This window comes from Zalophus californianus, chromosome 2 (assembly GCF_009762305.2).
Source record: "Zalophus californianus isolate mZalCal1 chromosome 2, mZalCal1.pri.v2, whole genome shotgun sequence".
NCBI classification, from domain to species: domain Eukaryota; kingdom Metazoa; phylum Chordata; class Mammalia; order Carnivora; family Otariidae; genus Zalophus; species Zalophus californianus.
The window spans coordinates 136,663,419-136,690,235 of NC_045596.1; the positions used below are offsets into that span (position 1 = coordinate 136,663,419).

At 34.6% G+C, this 26,817-nt stretch overlaps 1 protein-coding gene across 2 annotated transcripts in view; it reads right to left on the reverse strand.

Moving 5' to 3' along the window:
* Positions 1 to 26,817, reverse strand: part of FSTL5 (follistatin like 5) — a 741,602-nt gene that overhangs the window by 697,643 nt on the left and 17,142 nt on the right. For both annotated transcript variants that reach the window (XM_027597352.2, XM_027597351.2), the window contains exon 2: positions 386 to 527. In XM_027597352.2, coding sequence (XP_027453153.2) covers positions 386 to 511 — 126 coding nt within the window. In that variant the 5' untranslated portion in view covers positions 512 to 527. The remainder of the gene's footprint in view (positions 1 to 385; positions 528 to 26,817) is intronic.

Genomic DNA, 26,817 nt, shown 5'->3' on the forward strand with positions numbered 1-26,817 from the left:
ATTGCAAATGAAAAAAAATAACACTTAATGTTTTAGTCTAAAAAGTTCTGAACTTAATATGGGAATAAAGAAACTAGTCTATCTAGTTGATTTGGTCTTAACATATTTACTTATTTTCATGTCTATCTATGACTTAATGTAAATTATAATGATTTTTTTTTCAATGAGCCATCTCTATATTTTGTCAAGAAATATTTAATTCCCCAAATTATAAATTTCCAAATTACTACCATTTCATGTTTTAAAATGTGCACTTTTATACGGAAATTATATTCTGGAGGCATATAATGAAATAAGTGCTCCTAAGTGAATAATAAAGCAGACACCTAGTAGTTCAGTTCATAATTGCTAGGTGCTGTGAGCAAATTCAGAATGCTGACTGTACCTTGTGTCGCAATCTTATCAGAGGTTGGTAGGACTGAACGCCATATCCTGCTTCTTTGGTTGGCCTTCCTTCTGACTCCAGAAAAATGAATCCGAGAACCAAAACAGCTGACCAGCACTTAAACATTCTTATTGCTTTTCACCTGTGAAAATTAGCATTGCAAGTAATCAGAAAATCCATTATATACTGAAAAAAAATCATCAAGAAATATTCAATAGTGCATGGAAATCTCCACAGATCTAATCAAAACTTGTGGGCAATTGCCAACTGAATCCATAATAGGTACACATCTCCAAAAAAAGATTATGATCCCTTTGATCATAACAAACACTGTTTTTTTCACTCATACAGCCTTACACAACATTAAATACACAGAGATATAAATGCCAATCAAAATGTATCAAGGATAATTAATTAAAATAAAGTTGAAAGAAAATGAAAAAAAAAAAACTTTAAACCATGGCTAATTTTTAAGCACACGTAGAGAGTACAATTATCAACATACTTATAAATCTTGAACTCCTCTTTGAGTACATTTGATGAATAACACCTAATAAAACCATAGCTATTATAATTCACTGGTGAGACTGGTGAGTTTGATAAGGTAGTCTTCTATGGTAGGCACTTAATGAACTGAAGTACAACAAAAATTATGCAGAGGGTTATACTGAGTTATGAATGCATTTTCCCAATACTATCTAAAAGAATATTTTCTAGAAAATTTCTTAACAAGTGCTTTAAACTAAAAGCCATATGAGTCTGTCCACTGCTCTGTGTCTTTAAATATGCCAGAGAAGTTGTAAAATGCCATAAACTTATTATCATATAAAATCTAAACCCTCTTCTAAAAAAAGAAATCTATGCTTGGATTAAACTATATCTCACTTTATCATTTTCACCAACATATCTTTGTCCCTATTGTAACAATAGAGGAGCTCTTTCTCCCCCTGTCTACTCTGTTCTATACATCTGACTTCTTAAGAAACTAAACCAATTAATTAACCCTGCTAGTTATTGTTGTCTGAACTTCCCCACTCAGTTATTAACTTCCATCTTTAAAGATGCTCAAATCACCCAGGTTTTAAGATAATTTCTCTCCTCCACTTCCTGAATTTTCTGAAAGAGTTGTGCATCTCATTCTAGCTAATTTCTGAACCTAGTTCACACAACCATGTTTCTACTCCTATCACTCTATCAAAGTAACATTTCTTTGTTTCAAGAAGTTCAGTTGGTGTTTAAGACACCCCTCTCTTCCATTTCTCTAGAATTTGTGAAAACTTCTTAGTCCTTTTGTGGGTTCATCCCACTCCTTTACTTCACCATTAAATATTATAGTTTATAAAATCTCATTCTTAGCCACTTACCTACTCTCTCCATCCAGCTAGACATTCAACGTCATCTATGGTTTTAATTACAGCTACCTCCTGCTTTTCAAAAGTTCACATTAGACCACTTTGCTTTTACAGAACACCTACACTAGTACCTCTTTTCACTATCCCAAAGAAATCTGAAAAGGATTTTTGGTTTCACAAAAAGGTGAGAAGAGAAAACAGAGTTCTGCTTTTGTTCTGCCGTCAGCCCAGAAGCAGCATGCCTCAGGGGCATGGAGTAGAGAGCGTGGCCCCACCAAGCTCCTTTCCAGGGAACTACACTCAGCATCTCAGCACCAAGGCACCAGGGCTTTGAACTGTGTCTGTAAGCATCTGTGCTTTATCTTGATTTATTTTTGTGCATCTGTTAGCAAGATACGTCCTAAGGTATCAGAAAAGCCTAAGAGGGTTTTTTTGGGGGGTCTGAGGACACTCAACAATTTTTCCATATAAATTAATGGTAATTGCTTCTTCATTTTATGCTCTTTTTGGCTTATGAAAGGTTTCATAGGAATGCTGTATTTTTGGATAGCAGGGGGAGCCTTTATATCATTGCTTCTCATCTGATCCCCAGATTAGCCTAGTTAACAGCTCCACATGTATATTTCAAAAACAACTCATGGTATACAAACCCCACATAAAGTCACACTTTGCCAAATTTTCATTCACCCATTTAGTCAAGCCAGAAATGAAGGAGACACCTTTGTCTCCCTTACCTTTCATATTAAACCTATCCTGGAGTTCTGTTAGTTCTACCTTCAAGATTTACATCTCCTAAAATCGGTCTCTTTCCAGTCTCCTGTCACAACCCTAGTTCAAGCTATCAGCACCACATCTCCCCTAAACTGCCCCAAGCACATCCTTACCGGCCTTTCCCATTCATGCACATGCCCCTTGAATCATTCCCTATGCAATAGCCTGCATGGTCATGTTAAATGCAAATATCATGATGTCATTGTCCTTGTTAATAACTTTAGGATATACTCATTTACCCTTAAGATAAAAGCCAAAATCCCTGACCTATCCTGAAAGTGCCCACAGAGTCTGGGCTCTGCATGTTTTTTCTCTTCCTCTAAAGAACTGCTCTCCAGCCACACTGACCTTCATTTGGTTCTCTGAACTTGGTCCATTCCCACTATGAGACTTTTGTACACTATTTCCTCCACTTGAAATGTACCTTTCCCCATCGCCATTTATTGCCAAAAACCTTCACGTATCAAACATATCCCTTAGGAATCTTTCCCCATAACACCAAGCCTGAGTTACATTTCTTAGTTACTCATGCTCCTAGATCTGTTTTCCTTAAATTCAGAGCAACCATTTGTAATTCTACATCATTAATATGATTATTTGAATAATGTTGACCTTCCTCACATTATATATATCTCTTTTCTCCTTCAAACTTCATGAATACAGGGATCTGGTTTTGTGGTTTTTTTTTTTTTTTCAGCATTATATCATCTGAGCCTAGCAAATTGTCTGGTACCTATTAGACACTCAATAAATGAATGCATAAATGAATGTCATCCTGCATTCAAGAGTAAAAAAAAAAATGTGTTTTCTTGCATTCTGATGATATTGAATGCAATTCCTATTTCACTACCACTACAAAACATCTGAAAACTAAACCAGAAAACTAAATAATTTCATTTGCAATCCATCCCTTTGCTGTCATTTTGATGTATAGTCTAATACTTCTCTCAGAGGTAAATATTTGTTTATAAGACAACTGGATGGAATATTTTAAATCTAAGATAGAGCCCAAGAATAAAGCAAACAGGACCAACTCAGCTGAAGGGATATTTTCTAAGGGTTCTGAATACTATGTTCCTTCAGTTGTCAAATAGGAGAGGAAGGAAAGAGGCATGGCAAAAACCTTGTCTCATTATGACAGGGTAAAGGTTGGGTCATAAATTACTCAAACTGCCCATTTAAGGGTTTTTCTTTTTCTCTCTCCATCTCTCTCTCTTTCTCTCACACACACACTCACACTCACATACACATATATTCCACACAGCTACACATATTTCATACAGATTAAATGAACAATTAATTTTAACAGGTGACCAAAATCTCACAAATCTTGGGTGAGAAAACCTCCACACTTTGATAATTTTTTTTATTTTTTTAAGATTTTATTTATTTATTTGACAGAGAGAGACACAGCGAGAGAGGGAACACAAGCAGGGGAGTGGGAGAGGGAGAAGCAGGCTTCCCGTGGAGCAGGGAGCCCGATGTGGGGCTCGATCCCAGGACCCTGAGATTATGACCTGAGCCGAAGGCAGACGCTTAACGACTGAGCCACCGAGGCGCCTCCACACATTGATAATTAGATCAATAATCTCCTGACATATTTTCTCTGTCAAAAGGCAATAGGCTAGGAATGTCTGCTTTAAGAAGTTTTACTAAGAGTTGGTAACAACAAATGTTGTTGATAACAAGAAACAAACAACAAACATCAACATGCAAAGCTTCAGTGCATTATATACAACTTATTTATACCATTTAATCTACTTCTCATACTATTAACCATGATTATTTTTTCATTGATAGTCCTGTAATTTTCAAGTCTAAAATTTCTTATTAATACAAAGTTATACAAAATTTAAAATATAAAAATAAAAATATAAACGTCTTATCTCAGCAAAAGCTATCAGACAACTGGAGTGATTTATTTGGTGTCACAGATAAAATGAAACAACTGATATTAAAAGTCAGAGGGGCGCCTGGGTGGCTCAGTCATTAAGCGTCTGCCTTCGGCTCAGGTCATGATCCCGGGATCCGGGGATCAAGCCCCGCATCGGGCTTTCTACTCAGCGGGAAGCCTGCTTCTGCCTCTCCCACTCCCCCTGCTTATGTTCCCTCTCTCGCTGTCTCTCTCTGTCAAATAAATAAATAAAATCTTTAAAAAAATAAAATAAAATAAAATAAAAGATACCGGGGCACCTGAGTGGCTTGGTTGGTTGAGCGTTCAATTCTTGGTTTCAGCTCAGGTCATGATCTCAAGGTCATGAGATCGAGCCCTGAGTCAGGCTCTGCACTAGGTGCAGACTCTGCTTGAGATTCTCTGTCTCTTCCTCTCCCTCTGCCCCTCCCCTACTCTCCCTCTCAAATAAATAAATAAATAAAATACTTTTTTAAAAAGGTCAGATACTTTTTTCCCCCCTTTGGGAAACTCTGATTTCTATTGCAAATAGGCATTGAGCTCAGCAGTAAGTGTTAGACAGCACAAGAGACAAAGACCAGTTTCTGCATTTATCTTCTGTGAATGGCTACTTTGCAAGATTTTCTCCATTAAGATATTACTAAGAAAAATAATTAAATCCAATTATACAGCTATCAATTAGCAACCTAAATAAAAAGATACACTTCTTGATGGATGCTCAGAAAATAATTATCATTTTCTTATTTCTCTTCCGCTACAGGATCCAAAGATGTCATTATGTCATTATTATGTCTTTAAAAGTTCATTCATCTACAAAAGGTGCTCTGGAAATTTTAAATCAGTAGTAATCAATCCCACGATATACTGACTCATGATCTCACTTTGTCAGTACTGTAACCTTTGACAACCTGTTAGGTTTTCATAATTAATTGGCAGTTTGTTGATAGCTCAGTAAGAACACTGAAAAGCATGTGACTAAAACAAACCAGCTGGAACAGATGGTGCGATAATGATCCTATGACTTTTCCTTGCAACCTCAACACTTATATGGAAGAATCAGAAAACAACCTTGTTATTAACTTAGAGAAAACAAAATGTTTACAAATCTAAAAAGTATCTGCTTAACATTAGATTTAACAAAGTTAGACTTGAAAATGGTAAGGGGGATGGAGAGAGGTTTCTCTTGTTCAAAAAATAATATTTTTCTTTGAATCAAACTATTTTATTCACCATATGGTGTAACATGCTGTGCTGCTCATGGCAGTAGGATTTAGAGTAGTTACGTGATTTAGTAGATTCAAATTTCAGGGATTTTGATTTATTTACACATTCTCTAGAATCTCACCTCACTTGGGAAAAACAAACTAAGAGCGCTAAAGTATTGCCTTAGGAACGAAATACAGCATTTGAGATGGGGAAGGAAACTGTGGTATCATGCTTATGAATGAAAAGAATGTAAAGGTGAAGCAAATCCCCAACATTATCAAATGTCGCAGAGAAGTCGAATATCTGAGGGGTTTCACCTGGAGTACCCTCACTGCCTCTCTCTCTAGCCTAGAAAAATACTCTAGGTCTTCCGAGATAGCTCCAAGTCCCTTCCTTTGTGAAATCTTCCCTGTCAATTTCACATGGACTTGGCTGCTCTCTGCTGCAATTTTTACATATCTCCCTTAAATGTCTTTTCACCTTGCACTGTTGATTTCTGATTTAAGAAGGGTAACATCCTTATATACATATAGAAGAAGGTACATTAATAGATAGGACCGGTTCTATCACAATCTCAGAGTTTCTTAACTTCCACAGACCTTTGTTCTCTTCTGTAATAGGGAAGTGGCCTAAATGATTACTAGTGCCTTTTTCCTTTTTGGTATTCTACAATTCTATGAGGCAGAGAAACTGACTTCTAACCTACCCGATGTCATACTGTGTAACCTAAGCAAAACCAATTGCATTACTTGGACCTCATCTATAAGAAGGGATTTATGACTCTATATAGTCTAGCATCTGTACAAGATTATTCCTTCTGAGTAGATTTATTGATCTGGATAAGGATATGGGGAAGAACAGGTTTGAGGGAGAAAACTATTATTCCTTTTTTGAGAAAGCTTTTGGTAGTCCTACTGGAGATGTTAAATAGACATTGGATATAAGAACCTGAAGTTCAGCAAAGAAGTATGGGCTAGATAGCATTTATAGGTCATATAATTTAGGTATGAGATGGGAAGAGGTTTGAGAGGAGAAGAGGTCCAAAAACTAAGCCCTCAAGCAGGTTTAGTCAAAATAGAGGATTGGGACACCTGGGTGGTTCAGTGGGTTAAGCGTCTGCCTTTGGCCCAGGTCATGATCCCAGGGTCCTGAAATCAAGCCTCCTTTTCCTTCACCCTCTGCCTGTGGGCTCCCCCTGCTTGAGCTCTCTCTGTCAAAATAATTAATAAAATCTTTTTTTTAAAAAAAGAGGATTAAATGCTGCTAGGAGGTAGAGAAAATGAAAATAGTGAAGTTTTAATTTTGGTGAAAAAGATGCATGGAAATTTTCATTGAAATGGAATGACTGGAAGCCAATAGCTCTTATCATCTGGAATGCTATATTTTTACTGGTTTGTTTATTCTCCATTTCCAACCAGAATGTTAGCTCCATAAAGAGACTACTTTGTTAATTACCTGTGTGAATTAGAGCAGTACCTGGCATACAGCATGAGCTCAATAAATATTTTTAGATAGATAAATGAATGAATAAATTAATGGTGATAAGTAATTAATTTGAAATAGTAGGTATACATTAAGGGATTGTTAATATTCTTCATGTAATTGAAAATATTCATTAAAACTGACTATGAAATCAATCTAGAATTCAAGTTGCTGTTATTACAAAAAGCTTTTCTTTTACACCTGATCAAAACCAGATTTCCAGTGGGAAGTTCCTGTGGAAAAACCTCCCTTGTCAAGGACTGAGTCTTTCCATTCCCTTAGCTCAACTGAAATTGGACAGACCTGAGAGACTAAAAGAAGTAAAAGAACTTCAGGCAAATCTGTCGCAGTAACTGTCTTTATCTTTTGACCCGCTTTAGCTTCCTACCTACTACTTTGAACTCTGTGGTTGAGTTCTAATTTAATATTTCTCTTAGGAAAAAATTTTTCCAAAGAATCTACTTTCATTATGGGCAATGGATTCTCCCTATCACAGAAGTAGATTCTTTCCATCTAGCAGTTGATTATCCTTATTAGAGCAATGGATTCTCCTAATCATTATCCCATCTTCCAATGTTCATTCCCATAAGCATAATTAAAAACAATATGAAAACAGCTAAGAGTCACTGCTTTCATGTTGTAGGACTATACTGGAGAGCAGCAAAGGAAAAACAGATCATGCATATCCTACTAAACATATTAGGATGGTACCTTATAGCATTTAATTATCCAAAAATATTTTTCTGATAGGTATGATTGCTTATATTGAACTAAATATAAAGAAAGAGAAATTTATCATATAATTCTACTTTTAACACACACATAATGACGCAGATATAGAAAAAAAGCCTGTACAAGGAGTAGCCACACACAGCAAACAACTACTTACTCAGACTGAATACTACTGAAGAGAGAATCTTTCGCTTGCATTCACTTTGGATCCATGTAAATGCAGATACAACAGACAAAGGCAGTGATCATGAGAGAGCAATAGCTATGTGACTTTTCTGTCCATATTGCGTGGGTGAGTGTCTTTCAATTCTATATGAACACACACACACACACACACACACACACATAAACATGGAAACTTCTTTAGTTCTTAGTCCTGTCTTATTGGTTCATATTGTGAAAGAGGCCAAAACTCTTAAATGTAATACTTTGTTGAACAGATTATAGCATGTGCAATTTGTTTTTTCTCGTTAACATCTGAGATAAGAATAGAATTATAATTGTTAAATAGCAAGAATTATGACCATTAAATTAATTTCAATAGCCAGCTTAATTTGAAAAAGAAAGAAGCTAAATATAGGTAAAATATATTCATTGGCATTTTGGAAGTACTGCAGTGTGAAATGTATAATAATTTAAGCTTGCATTAGGAAAAAGTATTCACACTGAATTCCATTTAATAAAAAAAAAAAAAAGATGTGTGTACTCTGCTTTAAACAAATGAAAATCCCCCATCATGAAAAGCATGTTGGGTGGTAAATATTTGTTTTCCAAAACCATCTTTGCTTTACAAAACTATTTATGCTGCAGTTTTATTAACTCCTCTGGTGCACTAAAAACATTTTTAAAGTAAAAATTTTAACTACCACATAGAATACAAGATGATAGAACTGAAAATCATATTAGAGACCTAGTGTAACCCCTTCTTTTTATATGGGAAGAATATGATAAGCACCAATAATAACCGGTGTGCCCACGATGAAGGTAGTCATGGGCCTGGAATGTCACTGTCATGATTCCGAATATAGTATTTTTCTTTTAAATGCTACAATACATCTGACTAGAATCCATTCACTATAGAAAGAAAGGACACACATGTACAAATGCTTTCAGCGTCTAAGGCACTGTGTAGAAGCCACATCTCTTTGAACCCCAACAACTTTGTATTTACTACTCTCTAGAGTTTCCAAAAGCCAACAGAAAGGACATCCGCATCACCATCTCTATTGAATCATGTTGTTTAAGTAGAATTTTCAGAATTGTTTTTGTTTTGTACATTTGTTTTTTCACAACGATCTTCACTGGGAAGATAGTAATATACAGCCATGGTTAAAGTTGTATATAGATGGTAACAGCAGTGCTTATGTAATTATAGTTATACAGTAGTTTTATATATGTTTATTATATATAAATATGTACTTTTATATAAATAAATAATTGTATGAGTATATATAAAATTTGTGAGAGATATAGTTATATAACCTTATAGATGTTTATAGTTTTATATGAATGATTATATATAGTACAGGATATATTTTTTAAAAGCGTGTTTGACGACTGTGGAACAGAATGAAACTTTGGGTCTAGCTGACTTAACCAAGGAATTTTATTAAATTATATAACTTTACGAGAGCCTGGACTTCAAATTGTAAGTACTGGCGCCTCAAACTGAGGCAGAAAAACAAGACGACATACAGTGTGACCCATGACTCATATTCAATCTCCCAAAAAAAGGTCCCCAGACTTGACTTTATAATACTTTCATGATTCGATAGTAAAAAAGTATATTATGTGTAGGCTGAAATTAAATTAATTCCATATGTCTGTTTTTCTGATCACCTTCAATAGACGATTTTAAAAAATAAACTGTGCAATTATTTGTATAGTTTATCAAATCATCTGCTGTCAGTTTCTTCTTCAAAATGAATAGATTGAAGTTATCTTAAAATAAATTTGATACTAATATTCTGGATTATATATGTTGGTATGTACATGTAAAAGGGCATCAATCTCCCACCTTGCTGAAAACTGCAGTCTGTAACATAGTGCAGGGTGACTGGTTAAAAGCATGTACTAATATGACCAACAGGGTGTGATATCTCTTAGTCCACTGCACTTAGCCTCTCTGGACCGGAAGCCCACCTGGCTTATGTGTGAAAAGGTCAAAAAAGAAGCAACTGCAACATTGTTCCTATATCTTTGTATGCAATTTATTTGACATGTTGAATTTCTGACTTTCAGCCCATTTTCACAGAAATCTGACATCAAACAGGCACTATGTTTCTGGTGGTTGGTAACCTGAAAACATTCATTTCTAAACACTGTACCAAAAGTATTTTTAATGCTATGCAGCAGCATGCTATAGCAGAAAGAACAACAGCTGAAGTCAAAAGAAATGGATTCTACCTGTGGCTGTGTTCCTAAGCTGATTTTCTTAACACTTGCGCTCCAAGTCTCAACCCGCTGTGATTCAGCTTCTACCAAATGAATCCACTGAAACTGCTCTCACGGAAGTGACCACGTTACTTGACCTCTCCTCCCTCTAGCTTCACTCACACAAAATTCTCATGATTTCCCTTCATTTGCCTAGCCATCCTCCTGAAGTCTTCTTTCCCCACTCTCCTCCACTCATCTGCTCTCTGTAAGCTGATATCCCACAGGTTTCGTACGTTAAATTTAAAAAAGAAAAAAAAAACATTAATCACAATGATAAAGTTCATTTTTTCTTTGTCTTTTAATTTGTATTCTCAAGAAAAATTTAAGGAACAACATCTGCATGTTGTGGCAATATAAACAGAGAGTTATAAATAATTTCCTCATTCTTTTCAAAGTAGGTACCAACTGGAAGTAATCATGGAAACTAAAACTAACCAATCACATTGATCATTGTTCGTTTTGTTTTGTTTTTTTCTCCTAAACACTCTGGATGTATGTAACTTTATTGTACGTTGCAAAATGTTACCTGACGATTAGCAATTTCATGTTATGTTTGGTGTGAAAGACCTATTATCTTAGTTTGTATGTAAGTTGTATTAAGTTTGCTTGACATAATATGAAAAACGATGCTTTAAAGTTTAAAAATAATAATATCTTATATGACCTTGAAGATATTGCCCTAGTTCAAGAGAGGAGAAAATCATTATAGGCTCTGTCTTCTGAATTCATTGCCTTCCACCTTGATGAGCACTTAAAATGTAAATTAAGGAAGAATGCAGCTCTTAGGATTGACTCTGTCTAAAATCCCAAAGGTACTATGTTACAGATTTTATTTGCTATTAAAAAAAATCATTGCAATTTTGTCAATGTCAGATTTTAAATTCAACCTCTCCCATACGAAGGTTTCTAGCAGGCTATGTTCTTTAAATCGGGGACTACATTTATTGCATAGGAAAAAAAAAAATCTGTCACAGTTTAACAATGAAGTGCTGCACAGGGAACAACTTAATTTCTTCTGTATTTAAAACTGAAATGCCGTGGGGAAAACTTGCCCATTCATTCAGTTCAGCTGAGTCTCAGAGGTATGCTACTTCATATTCAGAAAAGTATAGGAAAAGTCCAAGGATGGAGTCCACAGTTAGCAGAAGTCACGGGGACCCAGAATATTTTCCAGAACAACCTAATGCCTCCCCAGGAGAGATCTGGGCCACCATGGTGTGGAAGGGAAAGAGGGAAAATAGGTTAATGTGACCTAGTTCTGCCATGAGGGTTTTCACAAAGTTTCTCAAAATCAAAACCTATATGCTTTTGTGAAAACTAGAGAAAGCACCAAGTAAACCAAGCATAAAGGTTAATTTCAGCTAAGTCAACTGAAGATGAGCACATGACCAGTGATTGGAACCGAAGCAGACAAGGTAGTTGAAACTTCCCAAGAAATTGCTGACGGGAATTAGCAGAAACTGTACTAGCTAGTTATGTGGTCAATGGTGGCTGGGGATTAAAACCCAAGTCATGAGCGAACTCGCAGCAAAAGTTGAGTTAGTTCTAAGTGACATAAGAGAACCTGCATTTTATCTTATACAGTGTTTCAAATTTGAAAAATAAACTACAGGTAAATGGTTAGATTTAAGAAAAAAATTAATAGGTTTGGAAAGAAAGAAAACTGAAGAAAGATGAAAAACAAAGAGCAGTAACACAATGTTTTATGATTAATAGTAAAAAGTGCTTATTGGATATTTATGGTGCTCCAGGCCAAGTATACTATGTGCTTTCACGTTCTTGGTAACAATCTATCAAGACAAAATCCACTAATTTAGGTAGACTGGACATGTGAATCCAGGCAATATATCCTTATCAACCTCCCAGAGTATACATCTTCTGAAGCAAATGTTTTGAGAAGAAAATGAAGGCAAGGCACAGGTACCAGTTTGATTTCTGAGAATTTCACATATAAGATCTTTGTGGATGTCTCCTTCTAATTAGATTTAGGGAAAATACTTCATGGAATTTACCTATATAGAATTGGAGCTAACTTGCAACTCCATCCGGATACTATCTCTAGTCTAAAAGCAGGTAACAACATTTAGTAGCAACACCCAAACCTCAGAGGGCCTCCTTCAGGACACTTGTAATTCCGCAAAAATCCTGTGACCCTGACAACCAATTTTTTTTTTTTTTTTTAATAGCAACTTTGGTTCTCCCAATTTTTCTTTTCCGGGTAATGAATATAAAACTCCCAACAGAACTGGCTGGGCTCAAGATTGCCAGTAAAATTTATCTCCCTTCCTCTGTTCTCATGGAATTAGAACCAGAAATGACCATAATGATTCCTTGCTGCTGGAGGCTGAGAGAAATGCCTCTCAAGCTTCTTTAATAAGGAATCTATTGCAAAATGGCTCCTTGAACACCCAGAGAACAGCCAAGAAAATACTGAGTGGTAGCTGGAAAATCTATCAAAACTTCCCTCAAGCGCACTTAAATGCTTCTTTTATTTCATTACTTTTCTTGAAAGAGCAAGCTACAAGCTTGACTCAGCCCACTTACTGTCCTACAGTAAACACAAAAATAGCTGAGGCTATCCCCCCTGACAGGGGACATCGCTTCCCCTCAATTTGGCTTCTGAACAATTTTTATTCTTTTAATAAATTTTCAATTATATTTTCTATTTTTACTTTTAATTTTAATTATAATATATATAATTTCTAATTTTAATGTATATGATTTATTGTTTAATGGCTTATAATAAAACTAATATTTAAGAAGAAAACCTCCCTTTCATAAAAATATTCTCATAAATATATTTTCATGTGAAGTTTTTCACTTCAGTTTTTTCATTGGTGTGGAATTAATTTGGGGCCTATGGGGACAAGATTTTATTTTATTTTTCTTGTATTTTCTTGTATTTTATTTTTTAAATTTTTTGTATTTTAATTTTATATTTACCTTTACTTGTATTCTACTCAACTAAAGTTTTTTTTTTTTTTTAAGATTTTATTTATTTATTTGACAGAGAGAGCACAAGCAGGGGGAGTGGCAGGCTCACCCCAGAGCAGGGGGAGCCTGATGTGGGACTTGATCCCAGGACCCTGGGATCATGACCTGAGCCGAAGGCAGTCGCTTAACCAACTGAGCCACCCGGGTGCCCTCAACTGAAGTTTTTTTAAGAAGTTTATCTGGTTTATAACTCTGTCTTGGTTAAAGGTTGGGTTTCCCTGTATTGTGCTTATGTTTTTAAATTCTCCATTTGATTCCATTAACCAATCTCTTCCTATGCAGATAGCACAGACTTTAATTACTAGAGTCTGATTACAATTCTTGATATACAGTAAGGAAAACCCTTGGTTCTTTTCTCTTCTATATCCATTTTTAAATGAGCATATAAATTTCTTCATCAGAGCTCGTTGTGATTCATTCATATTTAAATGTGCATTTACCTCTAGCCTGTCAGTGAGATTTACTTTAGGTATTTACTTTCTAAGCAGCATATGACCTTTTTGTTAACCATTATGAAAATCTGTCCTTAGTAGGTCAATATAATAGTTTTATATTTATTAAGATTGTTGACAAATTTTAACATTTCTACAATGAGGTTTTTATTCCATAATGTGTGTGTTGTTATTTTTTAACCATTGTATATCTTTGATTGCTTTTTTTTTCATACTTTCTATTGGACGGAGTGTATTTTCAATACACCCCTTTCTTTCTCACTTTATTTAGAAACTGAAGATGGGTTTCTCCTGTCTAAAATATTCAATTTAACTTTTATCTGAACAACAAAAAATCTTAAGCTTTCAACATGTTTCCAAAATACAAGACGTTATATGAAATTAGTGATAATAATAGCTTCACCTTTAAAAGACAATCAGATACTAGATTATGCTTAGCATCAACAGTTAGTTAAACTTCTGCATTTGCCATTTTTTCCTTGCACACCATACATTTCTACTGGTTTACTTCTATGTTGAGGCAAGCCTTTCTAAAATATTTCAGTGTGGATCAATTAAGAGGCAAATTGTCTTGTTCTTTGTGTCTTAAAATATTGTCTTGCTCTTAATATTAAATCATATTTTAGATATTTTAGATTTTAGGCTTATATTAATTTAATGTGAAGGCTTCTGTTAATTAATTGCCATTCCTTTGCAGAGAATGTGTTCTTTTTTCCTTGGTAGCTTTTAACACCTTCCTTTCCTCCATAGTTTTTAACACCAATAAATTAAAATTTATTGTTAAATTTATTTATTTTTAGCACTTTATTCTTGATAAATTTCTCAGTAGTATTCTACAATTCATCATTTTTTGTTTTTCTGTATAACCTTGTGTGTAACCTCTCTATTTAACTTTTATTTCAATGCATATAGGTATGTTTGCCAAGATTTCAAATTATTTTGTCTTACGTGTTGTGATTAGCACTGGGTGTTATATACAACTAATGAATCATTGAACACTACAACAAAAACTTATTATGTACTATATGCTGGCTAACTGAACATAATATAAATAAATAAACAAACAAACAAACAAATAAATAAATAGTTATTTTGATTTAATTAACTCTGATTTCATTTTATATTTGGGATATTATGCTTTCTTTTACCCACTTGATGTTCCTAAATATATGTATTTAAAATTTTTTCCATCCTTTTTCTTAAATCACTATCTTCTGGAACATAATCACCTTCGTTATGTATTTACTTATTCATTTGTCATGTTGTTGGATGTGTGCGCATGTGTGTGCCTAAGATGAGGTGGATGTTTGGCTGTGTCTCATCCTACCTCCCCAGTCTAGTATTGGCTGCTTTGGGCTTCTTCCATGTTACTATGCTGAGAGCAGTGCAGTCAGTAATCAAGCTTGTGGTTAGCTTGCCTGATCATGAGGGTTTGTTTTTTGTTTTTTTTTTTTTAAAGCAGCCACCTCTCTCAATGCAAAACTTTATTTAATTTGCAGCCCTGACCAGCCTTTTTCCTCCATCTCAAATCAAAACTAACTCAATCCCGAATTCAGACAATTTGGTTCCAGCACCTCCCAAAAATTTGCATGGAAAGTTTTTTTCCCATTAACCCAAAGAACTAATTCTCCAGGGGACTTTACCGGTTTCCCTATATATCTCTGGCTTTTGCCACCAACTCCTTCTGCTTACCCCCAAAATTATGCCGCTTCAATATCCCCTTTTTTGTTTTAACTATTATTATTATATGCTTTATGCTGAGGAATACCCTCACAAGATAAATAAGGAAATGGGTTTTTGTTTGTTTGTTTGTTTTTGAGTGTACCTGAGGCATGCTCACAATGTAATCTATCTGTGGCTATTGGACTTGCCAAAATGGAACCAATATTAACTAATTATTCAGTAAATTAAAAAAAATTGAGTTGTCAAGAATTCAAAAAACAAATGGATCTCACAGAAATACCATTTGCAAGTCATTTAATGAGTACATATATCTTTAAACCATTTCGTTTTCTAATTTACTTGGATAAATTTAGTAGCATTTTCATTAACTTTTTCATGATAAAGTTTAAGCAGAATTTTTTTGCACTATTAAGCTTTTAAAAATACAAATGTAAATACAAAATGCTAATGAATACATACTATAAGGTTACTTAACCAGGCCTTCACTGTGAAAATCTGAGAGAGAAAAGAAATGCCAATCTCAATGGAGTCTTTTATAAATATTAGACAAGAACTGATAGATTATTATTCAATTCATATACTAACAAAAATGCTTGGGTGGAAAAAATTGATGAGAACTTTTGAAAATCATGACTTTATTTGATCTACAACCCTGGAAATAATTCAAACATACAATAAGGAGATTCTCACAAATTTCTTTTTTCAACATAACCCTCTATTTGTATTAATTTTCAAAAATTACAGAGCAAGTAATTAATATGCTAAATTTAAACTAATACCAACATAAATCCAGTCTCATGAAACACGAAAAACTAGAATTTTATATTTGAAAGATACATTAGAATTATGTAGTCGAAAGTCGTTTCTCACAGATGAGGGAGGAGTCAGTATAATGAGTTGGACTCTGATGGTAATTAGCTAATTACTTAGTAATATGTACAGAATATTTCTAGATACATGTATAGGAATATGTCTAGACATAAAATTTCCTACTACCTAGAGTTCTTTATAAGATTTATTGAAGATTCTAATCAAATAACTTCATATGATCACCCAATATTTTAGAATATGCAAAAAAGAAAGATATCTAGATTAAGAAAACAGAATAATGCTACTGGAATTTTCTTTGTTCTGATCTAACAAAGTATTTGGTTATTTATATGCATACTTCTATAATGGTGTTTGTAAGTTACATATTTTTCTCATTGTAAAAATGATTTTATATACAAGAGATTGGCCACATTTTGGCAGTATGTTATCTCCAAGTTAAATTTAACTGTAATACCTCATTGTTCAAGACTTTATCTATTTTTATGTTTAATTAACTCATTTATTTTGTTCAAATCCACATCTAACATGAAATATAATCCTTTGAATATTATAGTAGTAACTTATTTTCATTTGTATTGAAGTTTTAAGAAAAGGTCTCCCAGAGAATTCTGTTGGAACTTAATATTTCCAAGTAAATCTCTGCAAGTTTTCATATTCTTTGCAAAAATAATAATAAAAAAACTTTGATGATACCCTTGATGTTTCATAGCAAATTCTTAATTAAAGTATAGTGATCAACAAAAACATAATAATCAAAAATATAAAAAGAATATTATTTACAGTCTGTCACCGAGAAGAGTCTTAAACCAATGCTGTGTGATTGTGAAATTTTTCAAAATTGGCCTCAAACTGTATCACGGCAGTATTAATAAGAAAGGGCATTTCTCAGCTCCAGGTAAAAAAACAAAATAAGGGCGCCTGGGTGGCTCAGATGGTTAAGCGTCTGCCTTCGGTTCAGGTCATGATCCCAGGGTCCTGGGATCGAGTCCCGCATTGGGCTCCCCGCTCCTTGGGAGCCTGCTTCTCCCTCTGCTTCTCTCTCTCTCTCTCTCTCTCCCTCTGTCTCTCATGAATAAATAATTAAAATCTTTAAAAATAAATAAATAAAATGAATACAAGAAGAAAAAAGTTACTTTGAATTAAATAATTTATAACTTAATAACTTAAATAATACATTTTTGTATAAATACCTTATGCAAGTGCTAAATTCAAATAAATAATAATTTTCCAAATTTTATAGCCTCAGAGATAGTGCTCAATAACATGTCTGCTATGAAGGGCAGAGCTGAAGAACTTAATTCTTCAATTCCTTTTAGATCTACTCATCACAAGATTTAAAATGTGCTTTTTTTTTTTAAAGGCAACATTCTAGCACTATAAATATATTTTATGAAGACAATACAGTGAGATTACAAACATGAAGCAATAGAATTCTAAGAACCTAGAGGGATAAGGTTCCTTTTAGATCTACTCATCACAAGATTTAAAATTCCTTTTAGATCTACTCATCACAAGATTTAAAATGTGCTTTTTTTTTAAAAAGGCAACATTCTAGCACTATAAATATATTTTATGAAGACAATACAGTGAGATTACAAACATGAAGCAATAGAATTCTAAGAACCTAGAGGGATAAGGTCCACACAGGTATTGAACATTTTTTATTTTCTAAAATCACCCTGCCTTTTGAAGCAACAAACTGAAGGTGTTGTAAAATGATTGTATTCTGCTATCCCTGAGCCATTTGACAAAGAGTTTAGGAAAAATCATCGGTGTCCGGTCTTTGAGAAACTTTAACTGTGTATTAGGTTCTCAGGGTCTGTATGGGTTCATTCTTCAAAAGGAAGAATATACCATATTAAGTGTAACTTTACCTGTACAAAATGTTTCATCATAACTATAAACTCACCCTTCATCAAGTGCATAATAAATAGGTTCGTGATTTACACGATTCGAAAATTACAGTCTTTTAAAAGAAGCTCAATCAAGCCTGAACATTGTAAGCACTTCTTATGCAACTGATTAGGAAAGTGTGTGAACTAAATTTCCGTGACCTATGTAAACCAAAGCTAATTATCTTCACAATCGGATTTTTTCAAATGACTGATAGTCTACATTAAATAAGAAAAAACTCCAAGAGAATCTGTTTTTGTTTCCTTCCTAGTTTTCTGTGTTTAAATAAGCTGTGTCAGCTCAAGAACAGCTATGGAAAAAGCCCTCCCAGATACGTCAAGGCCTACATAGTTAAAAAAAATTTTAATAACAATAGCAAAAATCTGTTAATTACTTATTACAGGCTTTATGTTAAGTAGGTTATATATAAACAACTCAATTTTATGTTATAGGAAAACAAAACAAAACAACTTAGACTGATGTGTAGTGATTTGTCCAAGATGACTACACTGTTGAAAGATCTATACCCTTGTTACTCGTGATAACCAAAAATCAAGCAATTTTAATTATCAATTCACTATGGAACAGGCACTGGCCATATACTTTTAAATCTTCACCTTACCAATATTTCCATAATATAAATATGGCATGAAGCATTAAATATGGGTAAATAATTGTGCATTGAACATATTTCCCTGCTTATTTATATGAGTTATTCCCTTAGACATGCATATTACTCTGTGTTAATATATGCATGTCAATCCTACCATTGTGGTAACTTTAAGCCATGTTTCTCATTACATATATGAATCACATTAAATGGAAAAGGAAACTACTTTTAAATATCATGATTATATCACAGAGCCACATTTTCTAGTGCAAAGACTGATAGCCTATGTAAATATATCATGTGAGTTAGAATACAACTTGCATTATGCTCACTGCAAAAGTGGTGATCCAATGGGTTTACATACCAGTGTCTGCCATGTTAACCATAATATAATCCTACTAGAAGATTTAAGAATGTACCTAAACAAGCAGGATCACATTACTGCACAGCCACTCCTTAAATAGAATTAGAATCTCATATATCATCTGGGTAATTTAAGTAATCATGGGACATGATTTCTCACTGGAGAGATAGCGTGGGATGTTCTTTGTGGGCTAATAGAGCTCTATGAATATTTTATAGCAAATGAATGAATCCACTACAATACTTGTTTGCACTCAGTGAAAAAAATATAGATTGGGTTATAACAAGGTCACAGTTAAATATCAAAAACAACTAAATTTTAGAATGTGGGACTCTTTGGCCACTGAAGGACAGTTCATTTGATCTTCTCTAAAGCTGGCCATCTGGTGGCATCATTTCAAATTGAAGTCATGTTCCGAAAGATGGACTGTGATTCTCTGAGGATGTGGCTAAGCCATTCAACTCTACTTACAGAGATTATAGTGATCAAAAGTCCCAATGATATAAAATTATTCCGTGTAATTGGAGAGTACCTACTACAGCAGGAGCCTCTCACTGAGAGAAGATTTCTTCGGCTGGAAGGATGGAAGCAGCATGAGAATGAAAGTCTAAAATGGCAGGCATAATGAGAGGGCCCATGGATGTCAGTACTGAGATTGTTCTGTGCCAGTTTCCAGCTCACTGACTCCTAGCTTTGGCTTCCCTTTCTCTGCACTCCTGAAACAGCAGACCTTACACTATGCCTACAGCTATCATATTTCGGTGAGCAAGAGAATTTTAGGCCCAACCAGAGAGATTCTGATTTCAAAGGTCTAAGAGTAAATCCAGGAATCTGCATTCTAAACAGGCATCACAGGGGATCCCAAAACTGGCTCAGCAAACCCCATACGTGTGAAACACTGCTTTATACTCTCTGCTATACCTGAGCAGGAAACAGATTAACCTCAAAGCACATCAATTATATTTGTATTCCAAGGTTTAGCTGAGTATTTATTTATTTATTTATTTTTGTTTCATTGATGAAAATGAGTGTGGTATTTCAGTGCCTGAATATTGGTTTTGTTCTTGATCTAAGCAGGGGTAGGCAGACTTGTATTTATTTCAGTACTCTCATTTACAGGACTAGGGGCCAGCGGGGGGGAAATGTCGAGACTACAGGGGCAAAATATTGCACACATTAGAATTTTTAAAATCTAATCTTTCATTTGCCAGAGGGGTGGGAGGTGGGGGGATGGGCAAAATGGGGGGTGGGAGAAACAGGCTTCCGGTTACAGAATGAAGAAATAAATCATGGGACAAATGCTATGGCCTAGGGAATAGAGTCAACGGTATTAGGATAGTGTTGTATGATGACAGACAGTAGATATGCTTGTGGCAAACCTAGTATAACATGTATTCTTGTGGAATCACTATGTCGTACATCTGCGACTAATGTAACATTGCGTGTTAACTATACTTCAATAATAATTTTAAAAAACCTAATCTTTCTAACCTGAGATGAAATCGTTAGTAGCATTAAAAATACCTTCCCTGAGGGGGTGGGAGGGATGGGGTGGCTGGGTGATAGACATTGGGGAGGGTATGTGCTACGGTGAACGCTGTGAATTGTGCAAGACTGTTGAATCACAGTTCTGTACTTCTGAAACAAATAACGCAACATATTTTAAGAAAAAAGAAAAAGAAGAAGATAACAGGAGAGGAAGAAAAGGGGAGTATGTCAGAGGGGGAGACGAACCATGAGAGATGATGGACTCTGAAAAACAAACTGAGGGTTCTGGAGGGGAGGGGGGTAGGGGGATGGGTTAGCCTGGTGATGGGTATTGAGGAGGGCACGTTCTGCATGGAGCACTGGGTGTTATGAACAAACAATGAATCATGGAACACTGCACCAAAAACTAATGATGTAATATATGGTGATTAACATAACAATAAAAAAATTAAAAAAAAAAAATACCTTCCCTGAAAACTGTTCCTGAGCTTAGCGATAGGGCATCTTTGCTATAGGTGACATAAGAAATCAACTTCAGAAGCATGAAGGAGAAGTTGCAATCAAGAAAATTGCAGGTATTTATATTTCTCTTTGGGGTTTTGCCATCTGCTCTGCAGGAGGAACTAATTCCCTCTTATCTTCTAGAGGAGAAAGTCATTTGGTCCCCCAAGATTTTGTCAACCTGTGAACTCTTAGACACTATTAAGAGAATGTAACCATTTTTTTTAATCTGACTTTTGCTTCATGATTAGAAATTAACCAAAATCATTTCAAGATGTAGCAGAGAGGTGGTGGTAAACATAATTCTAATAGTTGTTCAAAAGCTTAGGGTTGAACTCAATATATTTTTACATGCATTTGAGCTTTTAACAGTATTTGTGGTTCTCAAAAACACTGCAAGTAAGGGAGTAATGGAAGTCCTGTCTGCAGAGCGTACGACTGAGCAACTGAGGACAAGCAGGTAAGTAACATCTCAAGGTTATACAGAGAGTATAAAAGGTCACCTTAAATCTCAGCTCTGTGGTTCCTTACTCATCTCTTCTACAGCATATGAAGAAGAGATTGACACGTACCCTTGTTTACGGATATTTTTTTTTCCCTCCAACTCCCTGTGCTTCCTCTCCCCTTTCCCTCTTCTCACTCTTTTCTTTTTGAAAGCAGGTAACATCTTATTTTCATATAAATACTGGTAATATTCATTTTAATATGTAGCCCTTTCTCAGATTAGGTCAGTGTTTCGGCTGGTGCAAGGCATATGGTAGACTCGATAAATATTTGAAAAGTGAAAAAAAATAAGCTTTGTCAAAGTAGTTCCCTTGGAATTATGAATCTTCCTATATTTGTGATAACTGGTGCCATAAAGAGATGCTTCATTTCTTCTGTTTCTGTTGTAAGGAACCTTAAGTAAGCGGCTCTAAAATATAAAGGGCAGAGATCACAATGCATGTTGACCCCCTTCTCCTGTGGCAGGACTGACTCTCACCAGGGGCCAGGGGCCCCTGGCGGGCCTCCCAGGCTCTCTTGCCTTCTCTGCCTCTCTCTAAAGGAGCGGACTCACTGTGCTTACGTGGGAAGTGCAGAGAATCCCGGGAGCTGGACGAACTGAGTGATGTTGCCCCAGCTTTGTGTCGTGTGGGGGAAATCACGGAAATTGTTTTGATGTGTTTTGGTCAGTCATGGGATGTGGAATTGATGATCTTCGGGGTTTCTTTAAGCTCAGAATTCTGATTTCTAATCCATAGTTTCCATTCTTCCCTCTTCCCTATGTACAGTTGATTTTCTCGCAAGTCTACCTCTGGGCCACTGAACTGTAATATTGAGAAATAAGGATAATCCTGGGAATTTTAGGCACAGTGGTATCTCAGGCCACGGAGGCCTGGTGGAAGTGTGTTGGGGGAGAGTAAATTAAAGTCAGGGGACTTAGAGGTGTACTCAGTAATGCCAAATAATCAATTTTAAAATATGTGATTATACTGCCTCTGAAGTTTCACATCTCACAAGGTATGTTTTAATCCGTAATTGGTTGATGGGCTTCAGGCTGGCAATTACACACTCTTTTCTATTAAATGACATGGGAAACCAGCTGAGAATATTTCAAAAATGCTTTAATTTGTTTGTGAAAGGTGTCTGAAAGAAAACAAAAAAAAAAAACTTAGTAGTTCATTGGTTTCCAAGGTGTATTTTTTTCTAACAATACAATAACATTGGAAGAAATTAATAACTTAACCCCTTCTCATTTAGCTCCTGGAAATTTTAATTCCATAGTCCCTTTCCCATGCTGAAGGGAAGGGAGAATAACAAAGGTATTATCCTACACAGGTCTCAGAGGAGTTGTTATAATAGAATGGAATCATGGCTGCTGATCTCATTTTCCCATAAATGTTCACAGCTCAATCTCATGGAATGGCTGTGTTTACCACCAATGATGTTTATAATCAGTGTTAACACAGGAAACTTAGACAGTCAGCCAGGCAGTCCTTTTCTTCTCTTGTTAACTGGGCTTGTTATTACTGTTTCTTCAATTTCCTAGAGGATTCATGTACATAATCATGTCAGCTGCTAAACTGGTGGGAATTGAAGCTATTCTACATTTTGAAAGCATTAGCATGTGCCAACTTAGTAGCTACATAAATTAATGCTTTGCTTTCCACTTTTTAAAAACTTCTAGCAGCTCAAGCAGATCTAGGTTTTCGTGGATATGTGTTGTCAGCATAGAACAACTTGAGTTTTGGCAATTATCAACTTAACTAGATCATTATGGAGCCAATCAGAATAATGAAGTCCTCAAAGTAAGTTTACTAAGTAAGGTTTTGTTACTGTCAGTATTTGAATCATTTTATTTAAGTTTTTTATATTTATCATATTATTATTCAGGTAAATGTTATACCTCCATTTCATTTACATTTAAAATTTAATTAACAATAATCATTAGAACACAGTTCATTTTTAAATAATTTTTCTTGTTATAAAACAGATATATCTGATTGTAGACATTTATAAAATGCATATGAGGAAAAAACAGAATAAAAATTACATTTAATTCCACAGTCCAGAGTCAAGATGCTTAATATTTTGGTGTATTTCAGTCTTTTCCTTATGCATATAATCTAAAATAAATGCCTTGCAGTTCAACCCATTTAAATATGACTTCTTCCCCTACTACTCCACAAAAACAAATCTCACTGAGTCTCTTACATCCTCATCGTTGGTAATTTTAATGAAAACCTCTACATACTTTCTTCTCTACCTTCGCCTTCCCTAAATAATTGGGTGTCATTATATACTTCAAGTTCTGTGAGGTCAGGGATCGCCCGGTCTTATTTACCTTTGTAATCTAGTGCTTGTAGAGTGCTGGCACGTAGGTATGGCTCCCTGGATTGTTTGTTGAATAAGCAATCATATCCCTCATCTTCAAACAATTTTATTTTATGTCAATAACCCTTGTGGATTTTCCACCACTTATCTAGAAAGGTGTTCAAAATCTCTTTCATTTTTCTCTTGTTCCTCTCTACTTTCAAAGCTAGTGACTTTCTGTTCAACATCTTCATCTTTCCACTCTCCCTGGCTCTCCATGCACTCTTGTGATTTCAATTGTCATCTAGATAGTTATCTTTCCTAAATCAATATCCATCATAGATAGTGCCTTCTCAGATTCATAAATGTGACTGCCTATTGTAGTTTTAAACTTTGATACATACGCATTTCAGAAACAACATGTTCTAAGCCAAAAAAATTACCCTCTCACCTCCCCAAAATTAACTACGTCTCTCTGTGAGGTCTTTAAGAAATAGTCATAACTGAAATGGGGTTGGCTTTGAGGGATGCCAAGATCCCAGTTAAAAGTGAAAAAAAAAAAAAGAGGAACTGAAGACAGTGAGGAGGACATGTCCATGATAATTACTTTTGAGGTAAATACAGCAGTAAACCAAATTATTCACTAAGAGTCTGTCAAGTTTAGGTTTTACATCTCTAAAGTTGGGGAAGTTGGGGATATAAAAATTCCTGTGAAATGGGTTAGAATTGAAAGAGGGACTTGGTTAGATTATTAACCCAAAAAACTAAACAGAACTCTGCAGCAGTAAACTGGATTAATAAGCCAAACAACCTACAAAAAGCTATAACTCTACACCAGAAAATCTAGCCTGTGAATATAGCCATTTATATACCAAAAAGAAGTAATCTAACTTAAAGTTAGTGAAAAATTATATATTTCTTACCTAGAGCTATGTTTTCCAAAATGCATTCTGCAGAATACTAGGGATATATTAGCTGGATTTATATAAGAAGGAAAGACTTAGATGGTGGAATAAAATTTAGGGAAGCTGGTATAAAAACTAATTTTATAAAAGATTTCTCAGGGACTTCAGTATGCTAATGTGTACTGGAAACTCCAAGAGGAAGCTGTAGTATTCAGGGGTGTCTTAAATATACTTAACAATTCTTACCTTTTTAAGAGAAGAATATATTAAGGGATAAATAGACTTGTGATTAAACTTTGAAATAGACTGCTATAAATAAGTGCATGCAACGTAGTTGCATATACTGGGTACTAAGCAAAGTAAGATCTTAAAAAATTCAGTATACCAAACAATAAAGAAAACATGTTTAAAATATAATTTAACTTTTTCTCAGCTATTTTTCTATGATGGCTATAAGTCAATAGCTATTACCATAATTCTCCCGTCAAAAAATAAATAAAAGCTGGTGGGCATTTTCCACATAATGAATAATTATAAAATGTGCCCCCAATTTTAACACGCATTACAAAAAAAAATCCGTGTATATGGGCGCCTGGGTGGCTTGGTTTGTTAAGTGACCAATTCTTGATTTCATCTCAGGTCATGACCTTAGGGTGGTGAGATCGAGCCCCATGTCCAGCTCTGTGCTTAGGGCACAGTCTGCTTGAGACTGTCTCTCTCTCTCTCTCTCTCTCTCTCTCTCCCTTCTCGTGTCTCTCTCTCTCTAAATAAAAATAATAATAAAAAATTAAGAATCCAAGTATAAGTGGAGCCATGCAAATCAAACTCATATTGTTCAAGGGTCAGTTCTACACACATACACATAGTAGATGTAAATATAAATAAATATAACATAAGCCTTCTTTCTCTTAAATGTACTAAGTAATATATGCAGTTCAACAATCCAGCTCTAATCTAAATATGAAGCAGTTTTTTGATAAATCATGGTGTGATTTAAAGAACACTCCAGAGTTACAAAAACTTCAATTAAGTAATTAACAGAATTAATTAATTTGATTAGTATGTAATATAACAGCACATTTACAGATTAAACCATTGATATTAATACTGAAGCTTATCTTAGTACACGCAGATATAATTCTCTTGATTAAATTTAAGATAACGTATGATAAAAACTCTTAGCAGACTAAGAATAAATGGAAACTACTTAACCTAAAAAAAGACATCCAATTTTAAAAAATATTAAGAATATCACACTTATTGAAATAATCCTTAATAAGATCAACAAAAAAAAATGCTTGCTATTATCAATTATATTAAGGATTGTAGTGGCGTCCTAGTCAATGCAGTTAAAAAGTAAAAATAAAATAAAATCTATAATCAGAAAGTTAAAGCAAAACTCTACTTTTAATTATGTGGCTGTCCCTATAGAAATTGCCAAATGCATTCTTGTTCTTAGGATAAATAAAAGCATTGCTGAACCAAAAGATAAAGTCCACATGCAACATACAATTGAAACTCTTTAGGCCACAACATTCAGTTAGAAAATGTATTTTTTTAAATTAACTTTTAGAGTGTCAATACAAAATACAGAAAAGTCCTTTATAGAATAAATTTAAATATTTTACTGAAAACATTAAACAAAGTAAATAGATAGCAACATTGACTATATTTTGGAAAGGAGAACTCTCTATTATTAATATACTAATATTCCTCAAACTGAGCTATAGAATCAGTGCAACTCCAATGAAAATCCACATAGAACTTGATAAGCTGATTTTAAATTTCATATGGAAATAAAAAGAGCCAAGACATCTACAAATCCCTGAAAGGGGACTAGGTGTGATATTAGCAAGTGAAGAAAAAGTTTGAAGGGTGAAATGATAGACAATAACAAACCATGTAATAGTTCAAGCATACTGAACACTAAAAGCTGAGCAAAGTATTTAGTAATATGCAGGATTTTGATCACATTAACTGGAATGATTTCAGAGACCAGTAAAGTAGATTCAAGAGAGGACATATTT